The sequence below is a fragment of the Phyllostomus hastatus genome, unplaced genomic scaffold, assembly GCF_019186645.2.
Source record: "Phyllostomus hastatus isolate PE091 unplaced genomic scaffold, TTU_PhHast_1.1 phas_contig_152, whole genome shotgun sequence".
In the NCBI taxonomy this organism is placed as follows: Eukaryota; Metazoa; Chordata; class Mammalia; order Chiroptera; family Phyllostomidae; genus Phyllostomus; species Phyllostomus hastatus.
This window is the reverse complement of record NW_025333622.1, coordinates 11,720,033-11,743,687: the sequence shown is the minus strand read 5'-3', so window position 1 is coordinate 11,743,687 and position 23,655 is coordinate 11,720,033. Positions and strand designations below refer to the sequence as shown.

Sequence of the window (23,655 nt, the reverse complement as noted above, 5' to 3'; positions counted from 1 at the left end):
TTTCCCTTTCTCTCCCCCTCCCATTCCCCTGTTGCTAACCCTCCATGTGATGTCCATTTCTGTGGATCTGTTCCTGTTCTAGTTGTTTGCTTATTTTGCTTTTGTTTTTGTTTTAGGTGTGGTTGATATTATTTTTTAAAGCCTTTCTCAAAACACTTTATCCTGCACTCCTTCCTTATGATTATCTAACTTATTTAAATTCCCTCAGTTCCTTTCACTATAGAGGTTTATACTGTCTTAAGTTGTAACTGTTATGTTTTGTTTTAATATGATTCATCTTCCTAGGCAAATTTCATCCTATAGGGCAGGGACTTTTTATGTATCTCCTTATGTTCTACAGAGTCTTTGTTGTAATAGTTTGTGTTTATTATTGCTGTTGGCACTTAAATTATAACTTTTAATTTAAAAGTTCAACTTTAATGTAAGTTCATGAAAATACTGATTGCAAAATAATGTTACAGTTTTCTAGAAAAAGAAGCTATTGGTATCATAGTCATTTTATATTAACATTTTCCATTTTTGTATATTCTGGGCTTTCATTTAAGGTTCTTCTATTACTGCATTAGCCACATCTGTGTTTCCTGGCCTGCCCCAGCGCCAGCTTCATCATGCAGTCATACCTCATGGGAAGGGGGGGCGTTCCTCAGTCAGTGGGGTCGTCGCCACTGTGTTTGGAGCTACAGGATTCCTGGGCCGATATGTTGTTAACCATCTTGGTAAGTAAAGTTCCTGGAGTTTTGTATACTCTGGTGCCATTTATTAGGGTTACCTAATGAGAAGCCATGAGCTATGTTTCTTTTCATTTTAATAGTGTTCCAAATAATTCATATCTTGGATTTATGTAATTTTGGTCTACTGTGTGCATTATGAGAACATCCATGCTTCCTCATACTTCCTATATAGGATGTTTGTAGAGGACTCTGAAAAGTTATGGTGTCTCTGACATGGCAAAATACCAAATACCTGTCATATAATGTATTTATGTTATGTTAACATTGATCCTTGTCTCAATCCATTCTCTTTTAGGACGTATGGGGTCACAAGTGATCATACCCTACCGGTGTGATATATATGACACCATGCATCTTCGTCCTATGGGTGATCTGGGCCAGATTATCTTTCTGGTAAGAGCCTGTATTACTGATTATTGGAGTGGACAAATATAAATTACTAAGATCACTTTTAGGAAAGAGAGGCAGTAAATAAAGCACCAGTTTCATTCCACAGTGGACCAAAGACATCCTCTATTCACAGGGCATTTTTGAAAACACTGGTCTGGCAGTTGGTAAGCTTTTTCTGTAAAGGTCCAGATAGTAAATATTTTAGGCTTTGTGGGTTATAGGGTCTCTATCATGATTACTCAACTCTGCCCTTGTAGCCCAAAAGCAACCATAGACAATATGTAAAGGAATGAGAATGGCTGTGCCCTAATAAAACTTTACTGACAAAGTTAAACTGTAGATTAGATTTGTCTGTGGGTCATAGTTTGCCAGCCCTGCTGTAGACCTATGCTGTCCAATATGCTAATCACTAGCCACATTTAGCTGTTGAGCACTTGAAATGTAGCCAGTCTGAATTGCGATGCACTGTTCAGTGTAAAATACACACCACGTTTCAAAGACGGTGTAAAGGAAATATTCAATATGTCATTAATATTTGTTAATATTCATTACATATTAAAATTATATTTTGGCTGCATTGGGTTAAATAGAGTATATTATTATTTAAATGAATTTCACCTGTTTTGTAATCTCTTAAAATGTGGCTAATAAATTCAGAATTACATATATGCTTCATGTTATATTTCTATGAGACAAGTACTTCTATAGACAGAAAATCACAAATATGTTATTTTATAACTTGGTTTTCTGGTGTAGACTTAAGTTATAGCAGTTCTTCCTGAACATTCTATGTTATTCTTTTCTTCATTAAAGATTTTTATTTATTTATTTTTAGAGAGAAGGGAAGGGAGGGAGAAAGAGAGGCTAGAGAAAAATATCAATGCGTGGCTGCCTCTCCTGTGCCCCCTGCTGTGGAGCTGGCCCACAATCCAGGCGTGTGCTCTAGACTGGGAATCAAACTGGCAACTCTTTCTTTCGAAGACCAGCACTAAATCCACTCAACCACACCAGTGAGGGCTATGTGTTATTATTCTTAAATTTATAAGTTCTTCCTTTATGGAATTGGCTAGTTGCCACTGGGGCAGGGCAGGGGGAGTGAGGTGGGGCAACCCTTCAAGGGTGTGATTAAAAATGTGTGGGCCCTTTTGGTTGTCACAGTGACTGGAGACATTACTGGTTTATTTGATAGGTGGCAGAGATGCTAAACATCTTACAGTTTACTGGACAGTCTTGTTTCTTTTTTAAGATTTTATTATTTTTTTAGAGAGAGGGGGAGATAGGGAGGAAGAGAGGGAGGGGAGCATCAATGTGTGGTTGCTTCTTGTATGCCTCCTGCTGGGGAGCTAGCCTATAACCCAGGCATGTGCCCTGACTGAGAATTGAACCAGTGACTCCTTCCTTGCTTCACAGGCTGGCACTCCATCCATTGAGCCACCCCAGGCAGGGCTGGACAGTCTGTTTCCACAAAGGATTATGCTGCCCAAATGCCTGCAGTTTTCCTATAAAGAAATACTTTTTAAAATTGTATTTTATTGATTATGCTATTATAGTTCCAGGTGATCCCTCTGTGGCTCCCTCTACATAGCACCCCCCCCCCGACTTCCTCAGGCAATCCCCGCACCATTATTCGTGTCATGGGTCATGTGTATAAGTTCTTTGGTTACTCTATTTCCTATAGTGTACTTCACATCCCCATGGCTATTGTATAACTACCTATTTGTACTTCTTAATCCCCTAACCTTTCACACATCCCCCCACAGCTCCCTCCCATCTGGCAACCTTTTTCTTAAATACATCCCCTTAACATTTCATATAATAATGGTTAGGTGATGATGAACTACTTTAGTTTCGTTACGTCTGGGAAGCTCTTTATCTGCCCTTCAATTCTAGATGATAGCTTTGCTTGGTAGAGCATTCTTGGCTGTAGGTGCCAGCTTTTCATGACTTTGAATATTTCATGCCAATCCCTTCTAGCCTGCAAAGTTTCTTTTGAGAAATCAGCTGACAGCCTTATGGGAAGTCCCCTGTAAGTAACTAACTTATTTTCTCTTGTTCTGCTTTTAAGATTCTTTATCTTTAACCTTTGGCATTTTACTTACAATGTGTCTTGAAGTGGTCCTCTTTGGGTTTGTCTTATTTGGGATTCACTGTGCTTCCTGGACTTGCATATCTGTCTCCTTCACCAAATCAGGGAAGTTTTCTTTTCATTATTTTTTCCAAATAGGTTTCCAATTTCTTGTGCTTTTCTCTTCCCCTTCTGGCACCCTTATGCAAATGTTCAGCCTCTTGAAGTTGTCCCAGAGGCTGCTTGTGCTGTCCTTTTTTTGGATTCTTTTTTCTTTTTGTTCTGATTGGTTGTTTTTTGATTCCTTATGTTCCAGATCATTGATTCGATTCTTGGCTTCATCCACTCTACTGTTTTTTCCCCTGTGAATTGTTCTTTATTGCAATTTGGGTATCCTTCGTTTCTGACTGGATGTTTTTTATGCTATTGAGGTCCTCACTAAGTTCCTTGAGCATCCTTGTAACCATAGTTTGGAACTCTGCATTTGATAGATTGCTTATCTCCATTTTGTTTGGTTCATTTTCTGGAGTTTGATATGTTCTTTCATTTGGGCCATGTTTCTTTATCTCCTCATTTTGGCTTCCTCCCTGTGTTTGTTTTTGTGTATTAGGTAGAGATGCTATGATTCCTGGTCTTGGTAGTGTGGCTTAATGTAGTTGCTGTCCTGTAGGGTCCAGTGGCACAGCCTTCCCTATCACTCAAGTTCGGTACTTGAGGTGTGCCCTTTGTGTGGACTGAATATACCCTCCTCTTGTAGTTAAGCCTTGGTTGCTGGTGGCAGGTCAATTGGAGGGATTTACCCAGGCCAGTCAGGTGTAAGGACTGGCTGTGATCTCTGACTACCAACCTCTGCCCTCTGTGGAGGATCAGCAGTGCAGGGGCAGGGTGGTGGTGCTTCCTACTGGTCTGTAGCTGTGCAAACGATGCACAGGCTCTGGGGTTTCCTGGGTGGTACAGGCCAAGGTCAGCCCTGATCTGTGTTCTGCCTGGGCCACCCTGCCTGAGCTATAAAGCATCTGAGATGACTGCTGCTTGTGCTGGGCTTGGAACCACTTAGCATGGGGTACAAGGGCTGGGGCCTCACTGAGGTCTGCCAGGCTTGTTTGATAGGATTTGGGAAGCATTAACCAAGATCAACTATTCATATGGAAAGGCCACTGTTAAGAGCTTGGGTGGGGCCCTAAGTTGGGTGGGATGGAACCTCAGGGCATCTCCAGGCAGGGCAAACAGTGTTAGCCAGGTTGATGGAATCTCCAATAAGGTACCTGCCTGCTGGGTCTGTGAGGGGAGGGTCCAGAAAAGGGACAATGGCCTCTGCTGGCTTTTCTGTCTGGGAGAAAACTGTTCCCCAGCTCTCGCCTTGATGCCAGACACTTCAGTTCCTCGCTGTATGCCCCTGGTACCTTTCAAGCTGCTTCCCTGGTGCTGGAGCTCAAAGGGAGTAATTCTGAGTAAGCGTCTTTGTGGTTTCTTCAAAAGGAACTGCTTGGACTCTAGAAGTTTCTTCCACCGAGTCAATCCCCACTGGTTTTTGCAGCCAGAAATGATGGGGACTTATCTTCCTGGCAATGGAATCCTGAGCTGGGGAGCCTGGTGTTGGACTAGGACTCCTCACTCCCAAGATATCCTTCCCAAATTGTTATCTACCACACTTGGATGTGGGAGCAGGTCTTTGCACATATCTGCCCCTCCTACCAGTCTGGATGGATGTGGTTTATTTAATTCTGTAGTTGTTGGACTTCCTTTTAACTTGATTTCTGACAGTTCTGAGTGATGATTGCTTTACAGTTTAGTTGTAATTTTGATGTTCTAACTTTTCTTACTTTATCATCCAGTGTGGAACTGAGCTCTTCCACTTGCACACATTCCCCTTTTAAAAAATAATTTGTGAACATCCTTAATATCTGATACTAATTTTATATGGATGATCTGGGATCTCTTCAAATACTGACTTATTTTTAATGGCATTTCATTTATACTTTACTGAATGTTCTCAAGCTAAGTATATGTATATTAAAAATTTTTTGTTTCTAAAGTGTTATTCTTTTCCAAAATCTTATTGTCAAATATCCTTTTGGTAGTATACTTACAGAAACTTAAATTTTCCTAGTTCTTTGTAAGTTAAGATAATTGGTCTCTTTGTCAATTCTCAAAATTAAAATATTTCAGAAAGGGTTAGGTGAAAACTCTTACTGGCTTCCAAATGTAGAATCATTAGAATTGAGCTATCAGATATATTTTCCACAGATACTTATTGAGTGTTTGGTCTGTGCCTGGCATTGAGCTCAGCTCTGAGAATATGCAGTTAATGTCTCAAACTCTTCCACCCTTGAGGGTTTTTTTTTTAATTCTTTCTCTCCTACCCTTTCCATCTTTGCTGACATACTTTTTTTACCTTTTTATGCATAGTGCTGCTCTTAAAAGAAATCATATATTATTTATTTTTGAAAAGATTTCTGGCTATTTATTCTTTTTCTTTTTATTGATTTATTTTTATTTTCATTTTTTTATTGTTGTTCAAGCATAGTTGTCTCCATTTTCCTCTCACCACTCGCCTTTGCCCCCCACCCTCCATTCTATTTTTTATTGTTGTTCAAGTATAGTTGTCTCCATTTTCCCCTCACCACTACCCTTCGCCCCACCCTTCATTCTACCCTTCTTTGCCTTTGTCCATATGTCTTTTATACATGTTCCTTGACAACCCTTCACCTTTACCCCTCCATTATCCTCTATCCACACCCCTCTGGTTAGTCAGTTGGTTCTTTATTTCAATGTCTCTGGTTATATTTTGCTTTTATGTTGTTTTGTTGATTAGGTTCCACTTATAGGTGAGATTATATGGTATTTGTCTTCCACCACCTGGCTTATTTCACTTAGCATAATACTTTACAGATCTATCCAAGCTGTCGTGAGGATAGGAGCTCCTTCTTTCTGCTGTGGTATTCCATTGTGTAAATGTATCATAGTTTTTTGATCCACTCATTTACTGATGGGTACTTTGGTTGCTTCCAACACTTGTGCTGCCATGAACATTGGGGTGCATCGATTCTTTTGAATTGGTGTTTCAGGATTCTTAGGGTATAATCGCAGCAGTGGCATTGCCAGTTCAAAAGGCAGTTCCATTTTTAGTTTTCTGAGGAAATTCGATACTGTTTTCCGCAGTGGCTATATCAGTTTGCATTTCCACAAACAGTGCACTAGGGTTCCCTTTTCTCCACAACCTCGTCAGCACTTGTTTGTTGATTTGTTTATGACGGCCATTCTGACCAGAGTGAAATGGTATCTCAATGTAGTTTTAAATTGCATCTCTCTGAGGGCTGGTGATGCTGAGCATCCTTTCATATGTCTCTGGGCCCTCTGTATGTCCTCCTTGGAGAAGTGTCTGTTCAGGTCTTTTGCCTATTTTTTTTTAAGATTTTATTTATTTATTTTTAGAGAGGGGAAAGGAGGGAGAAAGAGAGAGAGAGAATCAATATGTGGTTGCCTCTCACATGGCCCCCACTGGGGACGTGGCCTGCAACTCAGGCATGTGCCCTGACTGGGGATCGAACCTGTGATGCTTTGGTTCGCAGCCCGCACTCAATCCACTGAGTTACGCCAGCCAGGGCTTTTGCCTATTTTTTAATTGGATTGTTTATCTTTTGGTATGGAGTCTTGTGAGTTCTTCATATAATTTGGAGATCAAACCCTTATCTGAGGTTTCTTTTGCAAGTGTATTTTCCCATGTGGTTGGTTCCCTTTTCATTTTGCTGCTGTTTTCTTTAGCCATGCGGAAGCTTTTTATTTTGATGATGTCCCATTTGTTTATTCTTTCCTTTATGTTCCTTGACCTAGGGGACTTATTGGTGAAAATATTGCTGCATGGAATATCTGAGATTTTCTTGCCTGAAGTTCTTCTCTTAGACTTTTATGGTGTTGTGACTTATATTTTAAGTCTTTTACCCATTTTGAGTGTACTTTTGTGTATTGTGTAAGTTGGTGGTCTAGTTTCATTTTTTGCATGTAGTTGTCCAGATCTCCCAATACCATTTATCAAAGAGGTTATTTTTACTTCATTGTATGCTTCTGCCCCCTGTGTTGAATGGTAATTGACCACAGAGACTTGGGATTATTTCTGTGTTCTTTACTCTGTTCCACTGATCTATATGTCTGTTCTTATGCTAGTACCAGATTGTTTTGATTACAGTGCCCTTGTAATATAGTTTGATGTCAGGTATTGTGATCCCTCCTACTTTGTTCTTTCTCAAAATTGGTGTGGCTATGCAGGGTCGCTTATGGTTCTATATAAATTTTTGAAATGTTTGCTCTATCTGTGAAATATGTCATTGGTATTTAATAGGGGTTGCATTAAATATATAAATTGCTTTGGGTAGTATGGATATTTTAATTATGTTAATTCTTCCAATCCATGAACACGGTATATGCTTCCATTTATTTGTGTCTTTCTTAATTTCTTTCTTCATTGTTGTGAGTTTTCTGAGTACAAGTCTTTACCTCTTTGGTTAGGTTTATTCCTAGGTACTTTTTTTGCTTGTTACTATATCAAGTGGCATTTATTTTCTGATTTCTGTTTCTGATATTTCATTGTTGGTGTACAAAAATGCCTTTGATTTCTGAATATTGACTTTGTATCCCGCTGTTTTGCCAAATTCACATATTAGGTCAAGTAGTTTTTTGGTAGAGTCTATAGGATTTTCAGTGTGCACTAGCATGTCATCTGCAAAGGATGACTGTTTTGCTTCCTCCTTCCCAGTTTGGATGCCTTTTATTTCTTTTTCTTGTTTGATCACTGTGGATAGGAATTCCAATACTATGTTGAAGAGAAGTGGTGAAAGGGGACACCCTTTTCTTGTTCCTGATCTTAGTGGAAAAGATTTTAGTTTTTGCCCATTGAGTATGATGTTGGCTGTAGGTCTCATATATGGCCTTTATTATGTTGAGGAATGCTTCCTCTACTCCCACTTTGCTGAGTGTTTTTATCATAAATGGATGCTGCACCTTATGAAATGGTTTCTTTGCATCTATTGATAAGATCATGTTATTTTTGTCTTTGCTTTTGTTTAGGTTACGTAATACGTTCCTTGATTTGTGAATATTGTATCATCCTTGCATCCTTGGGATGAATCCCAGTTGATCATGAGTATGATCTTTTTAATGTATTGCTTCCTGATGTTTGCCATATTTTGTTAAGGATTTTAGCATTTATGTTCATCAGCGATATTGGCCTGTAGTTTTCTTTGTTGTGTCTTTATCTGGTTTTGGGATTAGGATGATACTGGTTTCATAAAGAGAGTTTGGGAGTCTTCTCTCTTCTTGGATTTTTTCGAATAATCTGTGAAGGATAGGGGTTAGCTCTTCCTTAAATGTTTTGTAAAATTCTCCTGTGAAACTGTCTGGTCCAGGGCTTTTGTGTGCCATGAATTTTTTGATTACTGCTTTGATTTTGTCAGTTGTTATCAGTCTGTTCAGGCTTTCTGCTTCTTCTTCATTGAATTTTGGAAGATTATATTTTTCTAGAAATATGTCCATTTCACCTAGGTTTTCAAATTTCTTGGCATATAGTTCTTCATAGTAATTTCTTACAGTCCTTTGTATTTCTGTGTATCTGTTGTAATCTGTCCTCTATCATTCTGATTTTGTTCTTTTGGGTCCTCTCTTTTTCTTGATGAGTCTGCTTAAAGGCTTGTCAATTTTGTTTAATTTTTCAAGGAACCAGCTCCTGGATTTATTGATCTTCAGAATTGTTCTTTTAGTCCCTGTGTTTAATTCTGCTTTGATCTTGGTTATTTCCTTCCTTCTACTTGCTCTGAGCTATCTTTGTTCTTCCTCTAGTTCTTGTAGATGTAGGATTAGGTTGTTTATTTGAAGTGTTTCTGTCTTTTTTAGGTAGGCTGGTATTGCTATGAACTTCCCTCTCGGGACTGTCTCCACTGTGTCTAATACGTTTTGGACTGTTCTGAGTTCATTTTCTTTTGTTTCCAGAAACTTTTTGATTTCTTCCTTGATCTCATTCTTAAACCATTCATTGTTGAATAATATACTATTCAATCTCCATGAATTTGAGTGTTTTTGAGTTTTTCCTTGAGATTGATTTCTAGTTTTAAGCCCTTGTGGTCTGAGAAGATTCTTGGTGTGATTTCAGTTTTCTTGAATTTGTTGAGGCTTGTTTTGTATTCTATCATGTGGTCTTTCTTTGAAAATGTTCCATGTGCATTTGACAAGAATATGTATTTTGCTTTTTGGGGGGTGAAAGTTTATATATATATATATATATCAGTTAAGTCCATTTTATCTAGGGCATAGTTCAGTGCCACAATATCCTTTTTGATGTTTTGTTTGGAATAACTATCCATTTTTGACAGTGGGGTGTTAAAATCCCCTGGTGTCTATATCTTCCTTGAAGTCTTCTAAGATTTTCCTTATACATTTGGATTTCTCCTATATTGGGTGCATATATGTTTATAATGTTTATATCTTCTTGATGGATTCTTCACTAAAGTATTATGGACCTTCTCTCTTTTTATGGCCTTTGTTGTGAAATCTATTTTGTCTCATGTAAGTATTGCTACCCTGACTTCTTTTCCTGTCCATTTGCATGGAGTATTTTTTTCCTAACCCTTCACTTTTAGTCTGTGTAGATCTTTTTATCTGAGGTGGGTCTCTTGGAGGAAGCATTTATGTACATCATGTTTTCTTATCTGTTCAGCTACCCCAAGTCTTTTGATTGGAGCATGTAATCCATTTACATTTAAGATTATCGATATGAACTTATTCATTGCCATTTTTTCCCTTTGTAGCTGTTGTCCTCTCTCTCACTCTTTTCTTCATCTTCTTAAAACAGTCCCTTTAGTTGTCTTGCAGTGCTGACTTGGTGATGATGTATTTTTTTAGTCATCTTTTGTCTTGGAAATTTCATGGTTCTCCCTCCATTTTTTAATAACAGTCTTGCTGAGTAGAGTAGTTTTGGTTGCAGGCCTTTGCTTTACTGGGAATATTTCTTGCCATTCCCTTCAGGCTTATAATGTTTGTGTTGAGAAATCAACAGCTAGCCTTATGGGAGATCCCTTGTGGTTACCATCTGTTTCTCCCTTGCTGCCTTTAGGGTTCTCTCTTTGTCTTTAATATTTAGCATTTTAATTATGATGTGTCTTGGAGTAGGCCTATTTGGGTTCATCTTGATTGGGACTCTCTGTGTTTCCTGAACTTGCATGACTTTTCCCCTCATGAAGTTAGGGAGGTTTTCTGACATTGTTTTTTCAAACAAGTTTTCTATCCCTTGCTCCTTTTCTTCTACTTCTCATATTCCTATGATACGAATGTTGTTACGTCTCATGTTGTCCTGAAATTCCCTTTAACTATCATACTTTTTGAGTCTTTTTTTGTTTTGTTGCTGTGCTTGGTTATTTCTTTCTACCTTGTCTTCCTACTTGCTGATTTGGTCCTCCGCTTCATCCAGCCTGATTGTAATTCCTTCTAGTGTAATTTTTTAATTTCAGATATAGTATTCTTCATTTGTCCCTGGTACTTGTTTATAGCTTCTATTTTTTTTATGCTGTTATAATTCCTACTCACTTCCTTATTGTTGTCACTGAATTTCTTGTGCATGCTTATAACCATTTTTTGGAATTCTGTGTCTGATAGATTGCTTGCCTCAATTTTATTTAAGCTCTTTTTCTCGGGATTCCTCCATTCCTTTCGATTGGGGGTTCTCTCTTTGTCTGCCTATTTTAGGTGACTCTTTGTTTTTGTTTGTTTTTGTTTGTCTCAGGATGCTCTGCTTTGCCTGCCTGTCTTTGTTGGATAGATTTCTGTGGTAGGAGTTCTGTAGGACTCAGTGGTCTAGGCACTTTCATCTCCTTATCTGGATGCCCTAGGGTTGCCCTTTATTCAGTTTGTGTGGGCTCCATTGTTGTACCTGGGCTTTGCTTACTGGTGGTTCGTTTGTTGGTGTATTTTCCCCTCTAGCTGGGTTACTGGTAGTCACAACTCTGACTGCGTCTTGTATGCTATTGTACAGGTATTGGTTAACAAAGCAGTATTACCAGAAATCCAAACCCAGGACAGAAAAAACGAAAACAAAAACCCTACCACATCAGCAATATCAACAGCAATTGAGGAAACATTAATAAAGTTGGAGAGAGATTAAGGATGTTATAAAACAGGAAAAGGGAATATGATATGACTAAAAGAGGGAAAAATGATTTTGAATGCGCAGAGGGAGGAGAAATAATAAGAGTAGGGAATCTAAATGAGGTAAAGAATGGGAGAGAACAAAATTTAAAATGTACATAAAGTATGGAAAGGTGATGGCAAAAATGGAGTAAGAAATGGGAAGAGTATATACCATGAGGTTTGAAGTAATATTAAAAAGGTATTGAACCAATAGGAACAAAATTGCAGAAAAATCACAGCAGTGTCAATAGCAACACAGCTGAGTGAAGATTAATAAAGGTGGAAAAGGAATAAGAGTATTGTACAAAGAGAAAAATTTAATATGAAATATCTACAGTAAAGAAAAATGATTTTGAGAGGATGGAGGAGGAAAACATTATAATAAGAGTTAGGAGTAGATGCTAAGCTAAGAAAGGGGAAAAAAACTAAAATAAAATTCCTAATTCAACTTACCAAGGGTGAGAGAAGGCACAATGGAGGAAGATAGGGGGAGAGTATACTATGGAATTTAAAGTACAAACAAATGGTGAATGAACAGGAGTTCCGTTAGAGAAGAACAGCAATAACCGTGATATCCTCACTCAAGAGCCACAATTTATAAAGGTGGAAAGGATATAAGATTAGTATAAGGGCTGGGGGGAGAATGTGAGCTGACTTAAGGAAGAAAGAATGTTTTTGCAAGAATAGGAGGAGGAGAAATAGTAAGAGGAAGGAATAGGAACATGACATAGCATGGGAGAAGATAAAGTTTATAACAACAATGAGAAAGGTCAGAAAGATGGCAAAATGGAGTAAGACCAGGGAAGGGTGCTATGTAGGAATTGAAATAACAATAACATGAAAAAATATATATAATCTGAATTAAAAAGAATAAAAAATAAAAGACCAAGAGTGGTGAGTTAGGTGGAATATGATTGAAGCAAGAGAAATATTAAAAGCCTATATGAAAAAAAAAGGAAAAAAGAAAAGAAAAAAACACCCAAGTTCTCAGGAAGAGTGAGGTGAAATTTGTCTCACCTGTTGGTGTTTGCTTTCTGACTTCTTTCTGGATTGTCTCTGGGTTTTTATCAGCTCAAGGTCCCAGGGTCAGTCATCCAGCTTCTGGCAATACTGCCTGTATCTCCTTCCCCTGCCTGTAGAGGGAGCTTCTGTTGTAATTCAGAGGGTGAGGCTTTTGCATCTCCCATGGCAGGCACTGTGCAGTCTTCTGGGAAAATTATGGGTTAGTTCCCCCTGTTTCTACACCTCCCATCTTAGTCTGTCCCAGTTTATTTCCAGTAATGTATAGTTTCTGATTAAATAGTTGTCTGTTTCATGGTGGGGGGAGGCAATCTGTGTAAAAGTGTGAGCCCTCTCCTGCTTGATGTAGCTCTGCGTGGGAGCTGAGGCTGAGCGGGGCCCTGAATCTTTCTTGCTGCCCACTTTCTGAGCTTCCTGCTTTTAGGGCCTCAGTGAAATAGAGCCCTAGGACCCAGTATACTTCATCTTCCCGTGGGGAATTCAAAATGGGCCCTCTTAGGCTTTCCTCTTGCTGTCTTACTCTTGTGGAAGTGACCCCTGCAGGTTGTTAAAGCTGCCCAGGAAGTTTTGGAGATCTTCCCTGTTCCTGCAGGAGGTGGGGGTTGGACTCAACCTCCTCTTCCCAGAAGTTTCGCCAAGGAAGGGGGCCCAGTCTGGCCTCAAATAATCTCAGGTGCACAGTTCCTGGCCCACTGTCCTCATGGCATGCTGTGGCCCACACTTTCCACTCTGCGCTGTTGCACTGGTCTGGGGCCGAGAAACCACCTCTCTTCGAACTCCTTTAAGTAATCTGCTTGGGTGTACTGAGTGGAAGCAGACTGCACCCACAACCCTCCCTCCTTGTTGGCAGGGCAGCTGCGCATGCAGGGTCTCTGCCCAGCATGCCTCAGCTCCCCTTTTTAAGAAACATCTCTCTGGGCGCTCCCACTGCAGTGCCCAGCTTTCCACATACTCCACCTCTCCAATAAGTCAAGAGTCTATCTCAGTCATGGCCAGCTGTGGCCTCTTTTTCCCCCAGGTCCAGGTGCCGGCAACATTTCTCTCCTCTCTGGCACTATCCCAGTCAGCCTTCACCTAGGGTGTGCCGCTAGCTGTGTGTTTGTGTAGCCTGCTTCTCTCTGATGATTTTGCATATTCAAGTTGCTACCAGTAGGGTCTGGGGATTCCCAGCCCTGGGAGGGGAGTGGGAGCTGCTATGCTGCCAACTCTGACCAGGCTCTCCACAGATGCTGACGATGCAGCAGCCACAGTTGCTGGTGCCACACTGGGGGACTTTCCCAGTCCACCTATAAAACCTCCTTAGCATTCATTTTGAAGTGTCCTCTGTAGTCTTTGGATTCTAAACTTCATATCAGCCAAGAGTCTGTTGACTGTTAACTTTGTTTTTCAGAAGATCAGCTAAGTGTCTGAGTTGGGGGCAAGAGCAAGTGGGCTCGGCTCCCAACTATTTTGCCTCCATCTTCTCCCTTCTCTGTGCTGCTTTTTTTTTTGTTTGTTTGTTTTTAATAAGTGTGTCACCATGCTGCAGATTTTATGTATATTTTACAAAATCTTCATGATAACCCCATGACTTGGGCTATAATTTCAAATTTTACATGGAGGCTAGAGAGATCATTTGTACTGAGTTAGTAAATAGCAATCTGGAATTTGCATTTCTGTCTGACTGCAAAGTTGTTATTCCATATTGTCCCTTGCACCCTGCTCTCTATCCTAACTAGTTTTTCTAAGTAGTTTTTCCTGCTGAGGGCTTCATCTTTTTGTTTTTTAATCTGATTTCTGTAGACCTTTTACTCTTTACTAAATTACACAGGTGTTTGACCCTGTGAAATTTTTATTATCTTTCATTAAAATACTTTAAAAATCATTTCATTTTAACATAGAATGATGTGGATCCTGGCTCATGGGGTCCATGGTGTTATGGATAAGACAATACAAATTCACACAGACTACCGAGTCCTGTGGAGGAAAAGGGACCACACAGCCACTCCCTCAAGGGGAGAATGTCTTGGAGTACCTCAGCCGCTCTCTCAAGAGGAGGGTGTGCTGACCCTTTCGTTGACAGCCTTTCATTGTTTTTCTGGGCACATTACATTGAGGAGGGTCCTCATTTACTATGCACAGGTTCGCTTTAGGTGGTTACCTTTTACAGAAAACAAAGGAAAGAATGGTCTAATTACTTCAAAGAGAAGGATGATGCTGCAGACCAAGGGGAAAAGTAGTTGAACCAGTTACATACCATACTGGGGAAGTTTAGCACAGACTTTAGGAAGTTACAGTAAGCACTTGCTGCCTCAATCCAGGGTGAGGGAGTTTTAGCAAAAGCAAGTCTCATAGCAGTATAGGTACAATGCAGGCCTGATTCCCCACCGAAGAACCTATCCTTGGGTTTGAGTCCTGTGTATTGGATCTTGCTTTCCACTGTGGCCTTCTGAGTGGGAGCTGGGCCCATGCCACACAGAACAGTCTCCTATAATAGAATACTTTGTACCTTTTTCTGGGATTATTTAATTCCCAGTCACTATTTTGGGTAAGAATTATCAATTTTACTGAAGTCCTTTATGATGCTCAGAAGTATAGTCCTACACCAAAATCTGCCATTGGCTAATCAGGAGTTTTAGGCAGGTCACTTCTCTTTGAGTGTTGTTTTCATTTCTTTAAAGTAGAAATGACTACATCTGAGATTGTAAAGAGAAAAGAGTTTAAAAGAAACATTAAGATTGTTATGAATGCTCCCAATTTATTGTTAGCGTTTAAGAGAGCCTCCTGATCTTCCATCTATAACTCATTGCTGCTAAAAAGAAAAAGTCATTTTACTTCCCAGATGATCCTTCTTGGTTGATTATATTTCAGGAAGGGAGACTTGATTACTGGATTTCTTTACAGACTTGTGACAGTTGGGTGACAAAAATTGATGTGCCCTGTTAAAAGTGAATAGTATTCTTTTACTAGTTCCACCATTCAGATAAAGAAAGAAAGTGGACTTTCAACTATTTGTCTCCAAAAGAGTCAGAGAATCAGCAGGATTTGAGACCTCAGAATCATTCCTGTTTTAATAAATGGTGGAGCCTGTATGAAGTGGCACCGTATTGTGACTGCAACAGATGGCCCATTTTGAAATTTGCCAAGGACTGAGGGTAGGGGTGGGGGTGAGGGCAGGGCCCTACAGAAATGTTAAGTGCTAGGGTCCACCCCTTATGCTTTCATCTGATTGACTATTATTGTTATAGGAATGGAATGGGAGAAACAAAGATTCTATCCAAAGAGCAGTGAAGCACAGCAATGTGGTCATCAATCTTGTTGGGCGAGAATGGGAAACCAAGTAAGCCTTTGACTCATTTTTTCTTTGGGAATGCTTTGGGGGGACTCTGCCTGAAGACCACCCCCACCCCCAACCTGCTGCCCATTGCAGATTAGAATAATTCTACCAAGACTTGATCTACTTGGGCAATCTCTCAAAGGAGAAGAGCCTTGAGCCTGTTCTTCAAAGGGCTTTTAATGGGTTTAATTTGCATAGGAATACAGGGTGTATACATAAAGCTAATCAATCATTGTCAGGCAGTAATGATGAAATAATAGATAACATTCAAAGAACTGTAGGCTTATTCTGAGTCAGGGTCAGATAGCTAAAGGGCCATAAAACTTAGGGGAAATAAACTCATTTTATGCTTGGACCCTTATCATTTAAATTGAGGGCATTCTTAGCAAACCAGGTTTCACAGGATTTTATGCATTCTTTTCTTAGGCCTGATTGCCCTGGGAAACCTCCCAGTCCAGCACAAGGCTGCACCTGCCTCCAGCATTGTTTTAGGCTTAAATCAGGTGGGGGGTGGGGGCAGCTAAGAGATTAGGAGATTTTTTACAGACAGAATGAAGATTCAGGCTATGTCAAAGCCGAAGGATGAGGGTCCATTATCCCCTTTTTGTATAGTCCCCCCAGTCCTTCCCTGATGGCTCTACTGTGACTGTGCCTGTCTTAGGTTGTCCTTCCCTTGAGGAATCTTACCCACCATTGGCTAACCAGTCATCTGCCTGGGGCCAAGCAGGGTGAAGTAAAGGGGGCAGAGGCTGTACCCCTGCCAGGAAGATAAGCTTTGTCTCCTTACTGGCTTACAGTCCCAACGTCTTTTTACTCAGCCTTAGCCATGGGGGATTATAGCTTCTGAAACTAGGCAGGGCGGTTCCCAACAGTATGCTATCTTAGAGTTCAGTAGACATTTATTGGGCACTATCTATATGTTAAGTATTGTAGTGATGACATTTTAAATTAGCCCATCAATAAGCATTTATACACCAACCATTTGCATACCCAGTGACCCCCTCACCCTTAGGGGATTTAGTTGCATAAGTTTGGTGTAAGTAAGCAGTATGATGTGCTGCCCATAAAAAGTCCATATGGACTATGTCAGTGTGGTTGGTGTCAACTGGACAGGATGATTGGTGTTGGCCCTGGGCTTGGATCGTTCCAGCTGGGATGTGGTTAGGTGGGAGAATTTTGCCTGTTCCACTGTCAACAAGATGAACATTGGTTTTTCTAGTGTGCCAGTGTTCTAGACCTGCTCTTCACATTGTTTATTAAAGAAAGTGTGAGTACTGATTTGAACAGTTCTTTTTAGTTATTGTGTGAGTTGTTTATCAACAGATGTTTAAAACCTGTAGTTCCATAACACTTTGTCCACACCTGTTTTTAGAATTTATTGAAGTTTGATTTAGATTTATTTGTATATGTCTGCCTTATCAAATGTTCTTAAGTTCTTTGATGATAACTTGGAGAGTCTTAGTCAACTTTATGTCCAACATAGTGACTACTAACAGTGTAACACAGAGGAGGCATTTAGTCAATGTTACTGGGTTAAATGACTTTTCAGGTTCTTTTTACCCCCCAAGAGTAACAAAGGCCTAGAATACGAAGAGATTTCCAGCCCTAGCACTTCCCTCAGCACTGCCCAAGCAGTGCAGCCAGATGTTTTTCAAGGGCCTCAGCCTTAGAATTCTCTGAGGATACAGAATATTGCACATGCTGATTTGTAGCTTTAGTAAGCCTTGGATTATAGACAGTAATGACAGTGTGCAGTAAAGTAGAAGTCATTAATTTTGATTTTGGATGAAATCATTGCTGTTTTATAGTTTAGCTATTATGAATTCCAGCAGTAATATGAAAATCAGCTTACCACAGAAAGCTTTGAAATCCTGAGTTAGGTGCTCTTAGCTGATCCCCCTTTTTTTCTTCCAGAAACTTTGATTTTGAGGATGTTTTTGTGAAGATTCCCCAAACAATTGCTCAGGTGTCTAAGGATGCTGGAGTTGAAAGATTTATTCACATTTCACATCTGAATGCTGATATTAAAAGCTCTTCTAGATATCTGAGAAATAAGGTAAGTAGCAGGTTGATCTGGAAAGTGATTTACAGAGTTGGAGTTTTCTGGCCCCTTTGAAGCATGATTTAGGAGAGAAGGGTTTGTTATTGACATAACCAGGACGGACTAAAAAGGATTTTTAATTCTCCATACCAGAATTAGATTTGTGTGTGAGAGAGAAGTGTGTGCGCATGCACCTGTGTGTGCATTGTGTTCTGACATTTTGGTTGAATGCCTTCTCTTTGCAGGGAACTGTGCTGAGGGGCTTCAAAGACGGATAGGTCATATTATTACTTGCGCTCAAATGCATTTTCTTGGGGCATAATAGAATTACATAGGAAATACATAATAAATGGTAGAGTATGATTCCTGCCCCTAAGAGTCATACCTGTGTCATCTACCAATGCTAAAGGATGATCTTTTTTCTGAAACCCCTTTTATAGTTATGGATTCATGCCACTTGTGAGTGGGTGATGTGAAGGCTGAGAATGACCAGAGTTCCTTGATAGTGGCTTCAGGTTTTTGACCCACTGCATTTTTTTATTGAACAAATTGCTTATGAAGCACCTACTGTGTGCTACATTGCATTAGGCACTAGGAATACAGGAGTGAATAAAACAGACATGGTCTTAGCCCATATCTAGTTGGCAGTCCATTAAGGAAAATAATTCCTGAGGTACCAAGTATTACAAAATAGCAAACTGCTATAGAAGTCTATAATGGGGGAGAGAGGGCATTTATTAGTTAGGAGCATTTAATTACCTAGCATCAGAAAATCCAGAGTAAACAGGCTTAAACAAAAGGGAACTTACAGGGCCATGTATCTGAGAAATCGAGCAGTAGGGAACCTTAGCCACATCGGTGTCAAGGTTCATCAGGGCTTCGGTTTTGTTTCTCTGCGATTTTGGGGGGGTGTAAGCTTTGTTTTCACACTCACAGAACTGCTTGATAGCACATGTAGTCCTCACTCACATTTTCATACTACACTGGAGAGAGAGAGTATACACTGTGCCTGTCTCTGCCCTGCTATTCACAGAATCATCTGAATTCATGATTGTTTGGAAGGGATGGGTCATGGGGGAGTCAGTGGTGAGAAAGAGGCAAGAGTCAATGACGTCCAGCCCTTTGGCTTACACCACTGGGTAGTCAGTAGTCCTGCTGAATAGGAGAAACACTTGAGAATGACGAGGCTTTAGGGTAGTGGTTCTTGGCTTAGCTGCACATTAGAATCACTGAGGGAGCTTTGAAAAATTCTGATGCCCAAGCTGCAATTAGACCAATTCAGATAGGACGACCTCTGGGGATAGAACTTTGACATCAGTATTTTTTAACTCTTCCTAGGTAATTTCATTGTGCAGCAAAGATTGAGAAATATAATTTATGGAGAAGGGAAGAGGATGATTCAGTTTTGGACTTGGATTGCATTGCAGATGTGTGTCAATCATCCAGTTAATGGGGGTGAATGGGCTTTATGATCCTGCAGCTTAGAAGAAGAGGTCAGGGTTGGGAGTATAAATTAGGGAGCCACCAGTATTTGTTGTTAATTGAAGCAATGGGAGGGGATAAGATGGCCTAGTGTGGAAGTGTGGATTGAGAAGAGAGCTTTGGACTGGGCCCAGAGGAATGCCAGTGATTAGTGGTCTGGTAGATAAGGACTATCAAACTAAACCTAAAGATTGAGAGTGAACATGATCAGGTAGGAGGGAAACCTGGAGAGTACAGGTTATGAAGCCAAGGGAAGACAGTGTTGCAAGGAGGGAGTAGTAACTTATGAATGGCATTGAGAAGTCCTATAAGTGAGAACTTGGAATCACCTTGGATATTCTGACTTGGAGGTCATTGGTGGTCTTAACCCAGAATCATTTGAGTGCAAGTGGTGCGGTAGAATCCAGACTTCAGGTGAGTGAGAAGTGAGCAGGAACCGAGGCAGCATTTTCAAGTGGTTTGGTAAGAGTTGGGGAATGGATGCAGGAAGCTGGAGAGTCAGGTGGAGTTGGAGAATTATTTTTCTTTTAAGGTGGAAGGTCTTTGTTTAAAAGACTTGTTTCAGTGCTGTTGGGAAAGTGCTGATAAAGAGAGTGAGACTGAAGATACAGGCGGAAGTAAATGGGGCAGGTTCCTGAGAAAGTTAAAGGAGATGAGTTTTGAAGCACTGGAGGTGGCACTCCTCCTCTGTAGTGGTAAGAAAGGAGGAAATGTTGGTTCATACACCTGAATGTGTAGATTTAGTGGTGAGAACTTGAGATGATTTTTTTTCTGTTGTTGTATCTTCTCTTTGCATTAGCAGGTGATATCATTTACTGGAAGGAAGAGGAAAATAAGATAGAAATTAGAATAGAATAGAATAGAATAGAATAGGATTGAAATTGCCATGTGCGAGAGTAATTACAAGAAAACACTATTGTGGGAAATGTTAAGGGCCCAGTTAAAATGGTGACATGAATTTATAGTCATGTGCCACTTAGGGGTTAGGTTCTAAGAAATGTATCATGATGTCATTTTGTCATAAGCACATCGTGGAGGCACTTACACAAATGTAGGTGTTATAGCCCACTGTACACCTAGGCTGTATGGTACAGCCTGTTACTCCCAGGCTACAAGCCTGTACAGCATGTTACTGTATAAAATAACACAAGATTAAATCAAGAACAAGCAAAACTGTAAGTAGAAAGAGTAGACACTAAAGTAACAATAAAATGTATAGTATAGTAAACATATAAACAGGTAACATAGTTTATTATCATTATGGACTGTACATGATTGTATATACTATTCTTTTATATAATTGGCAGTGCGGTAGGTTTGTGTACACCAGCATTACAAACACGTGAGTAATGTGTTGCACTATGATGTTTAGATGGCTACCACTTTGGAATTTTTCAACTTCATGATAATCTTCTGGGCCCACTGTAGTGTAGATGGTCTGTTGTTGACCAAAATGTTATGTATGCATCATTATATAGTGGTACCAATTTGTGATATTCATTTACTAAATTTCCTCCAGCTCTGAAGGCAGCAGGAGTACATGGCTCAAAGGAGGGTAATGGGGTTCTTCCAGGATTGCGATTTTGCCTGGTGAGTGGAATAAAAGACAGAGGGATAAGGTAGTTTACATTATTGGTAAGAGAGTGATTGAGACGTTGGACCATGGAATCTAATCTGTGACAAGGCAAGTTTGGAGGGGTTGATGGAGAGGAAAGTAGAACCAGTGACTAGGGTTCCTGGAAAGGTTGAGAAACAGATTATCTCAGGAGCGGAGAAGCAGAGAACTAGCAGGCTTGGGAGTGTAGGAGATTGTTATCTGAGAGGAGGGTGTCTTCATTCAGTGTTTCAGAAGAAGGGCATTTTCACTTGTTGATGTGGCCCTGATGACTCCTGACCGAGTTGGAGTGCAGAAGTAGACTGAAGAGGTGGTCACTGAAGTTGAGATACTCAAGAAACTGAGAGATCCAAGTCTACTTGAACGTTGAGGTCACCCACAATGACCATGTAGATAGAAGGGAAGTTGGGGTGGAAAGGAAAGTTGATGTCTGCATTGAACAAAAGGCCTTGTCTAGGAGATGAGCAGATGGTAACAACCGAGGGCAGGAAGATTAAGGACCTTTCCCTGGCCTCCCCTGGGTAGGTGTGCACTGCTGCAGATTCCACCATGGTTGCCCACTGCACGCCCTCCTTTCTCTGGCAGTCTGCTAGGTTGTCGACACAAATCAGAGAACCTGTAATTAGAAGGAAGAATGGAGGCTAGAAAAAAAATCTACTCTGATTTTTCTCCTTCTGTGTAAGCTTCTCTGCGACAAATATGAGAAGAAGCCCAACAAGAGCTATAAGAGGGTAAAATTTCTGTGTGATTCTAAAGAAAAATTCTGTGTAATTGAGATTTATGAATAGTATGGTTACCTTAGTCTGGAGGAACATATGACCTTTAAAATACAAGTAGTGTCCCAATAGTGAATAGAATGGAAGATTTTTTTACTCATCTCAGAACTTTCTTTTGTTTGCTTGTTCTTTTAGGCTGTTGGAGAGAAAGAAGTAAGAGATGCATTTCCAGAAGCCATCATCATAAAGCCATCAGACATCTTTGGACGAGAAGATAGATTCCTCAATTATTTTGCAAGTTCGTATTCTTAACTAGGTTGAAGTTAAGCACGAACTAACAGTGTTCTTTGACGTGGCAGACTGAGGTTATACTTTTTCTCTCCCAGGTGCTATTTTCTCCCCCAAGGTCATGTTTGCCTAGTCAACATGGTCCTTCTCAGGATCTTCATTAGTGTATATCAAAAGAAGCACCTTAGATTCGTGGAAAGAGCATGTATTTAGAAGTCAGAGACCTGAGTTTAAATTTTGGCTGTGGGACTAACTAGTTCTGTGATTTTGGCAAGTCTCTGAGTGGCAGCTTCCTCATCTTAAAATGGAAATAACAATGTCTACCTTAAGAGGCTGTGTTAATTAGATGAAGTAGCCCATGTTACATCAGCTGGCACAAAGTGAATGCTTAAATGATGCTTCCATTTATACTTTTCATATGAAGCTCATTCCTTACTGCTTTCTCTCCTTTAGTGTGATTGCCAAGTCTCTTGGGTATTGATTTTCAAAAACAAAGAGGTAGTGTAGTGATACTACTCTTTGTCAGCCACATTTAATAGTTCTTCCTTGTTAATAGGAATTTCTATGGGACAGGATTAGAGATCAGTAAATATTAGTTTGTTCATTAATACACTAGAAATACTTGATGTATAAACTGCTTTCATAGGCTAGATGTTTCATGTTTGCTCTGTTTTTATATATTTGATTGCTAATTAGACTTGTCTTGGCAGAGAAAATCAGTGTTTTTGACTAAGTGATGAGATTTTGAGACGTTAGGGGTGAAAAAATTATTTCCCTGTACTTCTATGGGAATGGGAGAGGAGAATCCATTTTTAAGTCTGTGGTAAGAACCTACCTATAGTTTCTGATTCTACTGAATTACCAGTTATCTCTCAATTTATTCACTTATGTATTGGGAGAGGATTCAAACCTTCCCCATAGGAAGTATTAGGAAGGTTAGTGAGTTACTTTTTTTTTTTATCAGAAGTTCCCGTTTCTCCTTTTGAGTGTTTGTATTATTTTTGTGTATGTCTTTTGCCCATGGTTTTTTTTTTTTTGAGATATGTTTTCTTACTGATTTATTTAGGCTCTTTAGCTATTAAGGATACATCTATTTTCTTGTATTTGCTGCAGCTTTTTGTTGGCTTATTATTAATTCTTAAATTTTTTATTTTAGACTTTATATTTTACAGCAGTTGTAGGTTTATAGAAAAATTGAATGGAAAAGTGAAAAAAAATTTTATTACTGTTGTACAAGTACAGTTGTCTCCATTTGACCCCACCACAGCCCCCTGCCCCACTCATCCCTGCCTCCTACCCATGAACCTAGCCCCTTTGGCTTTGTCTGTGTGTCCTTTATACATGCTCCTTATTGGATCTTCCTCTATTTTCCCCCATTAACCCTCTCCCTTTCCTTCTGGTCACTGACAGTTTATTCTTTATTTCAGTGTTTATTTCAATGGTTATTTTTTGCTTGCTTGTTTTGTTAATTAGGTTCCACTTAAAGGTGAGATCATATGGTATTTGTCTTTCACAGCCTGGCTTATTTCACTTAGCATAATGCTGTCCAGATCCATCCATGCCACCACGAATGGTAGAGTTCCTTCTTTCTTTCTGCTGAGTAGTATTCCATTGTGTAAATGTACCATAGTTTTTTGATCCACTCATTTACTGATGGGCACTTAGGTGTCTTCCAACACTTGGCTATTGTAAATAGCAATGCTGTGAACATTGGGGTGCATAGGTTCTTTTGAATTGGTGTTTCAGGGTTCTTAGGATATAATCCCAGCAGTGGTATTGCCCCTGAGACAAAAGGCAGTTCCATTTTTTAGTTTTCTGA

The 23,655-nt window shown here is 39.8% G+C and overlaps 1 protein-coding gene across 1 annotated transcript in view; it reads left to right on the top strand.

Moving 5' to 3' along the window:
• Nucleotides 1–23,655, top strand: part of NDUFA9 (NADH:ubiquinone oxidoreductase subunit A9) — a 50,890-nt gene that overhangs the window by 3,287 nt on the left and 23,948 nt on the right. The window contains exons 2-6 of the mRNA XM_045830524.1: nucleotides 546–716; nucleotides 1,027–1,124; nucleotides 15,606–15,697; nucleotides 17,609–17,750; nucleotides 21,744–21,846. Of these exons, the coding sequence (XP_045686480.1) occupies nucleotides 546–716; nucleotides 1,027–1,124; nucleotides 15,606–15,697; nucleotides 17,609–17,750; nucleotides 21,744–21,846 (606 nt within the window). The remainder of the gene's footprint in view (nucleotides 1–545; nucleotides 717–1,026; nucleotides 1,125–15,605; nucleotides 15,698–17,608; nucleotides 17,751–21,743; nucleotides 21,847–23,655) is intronic.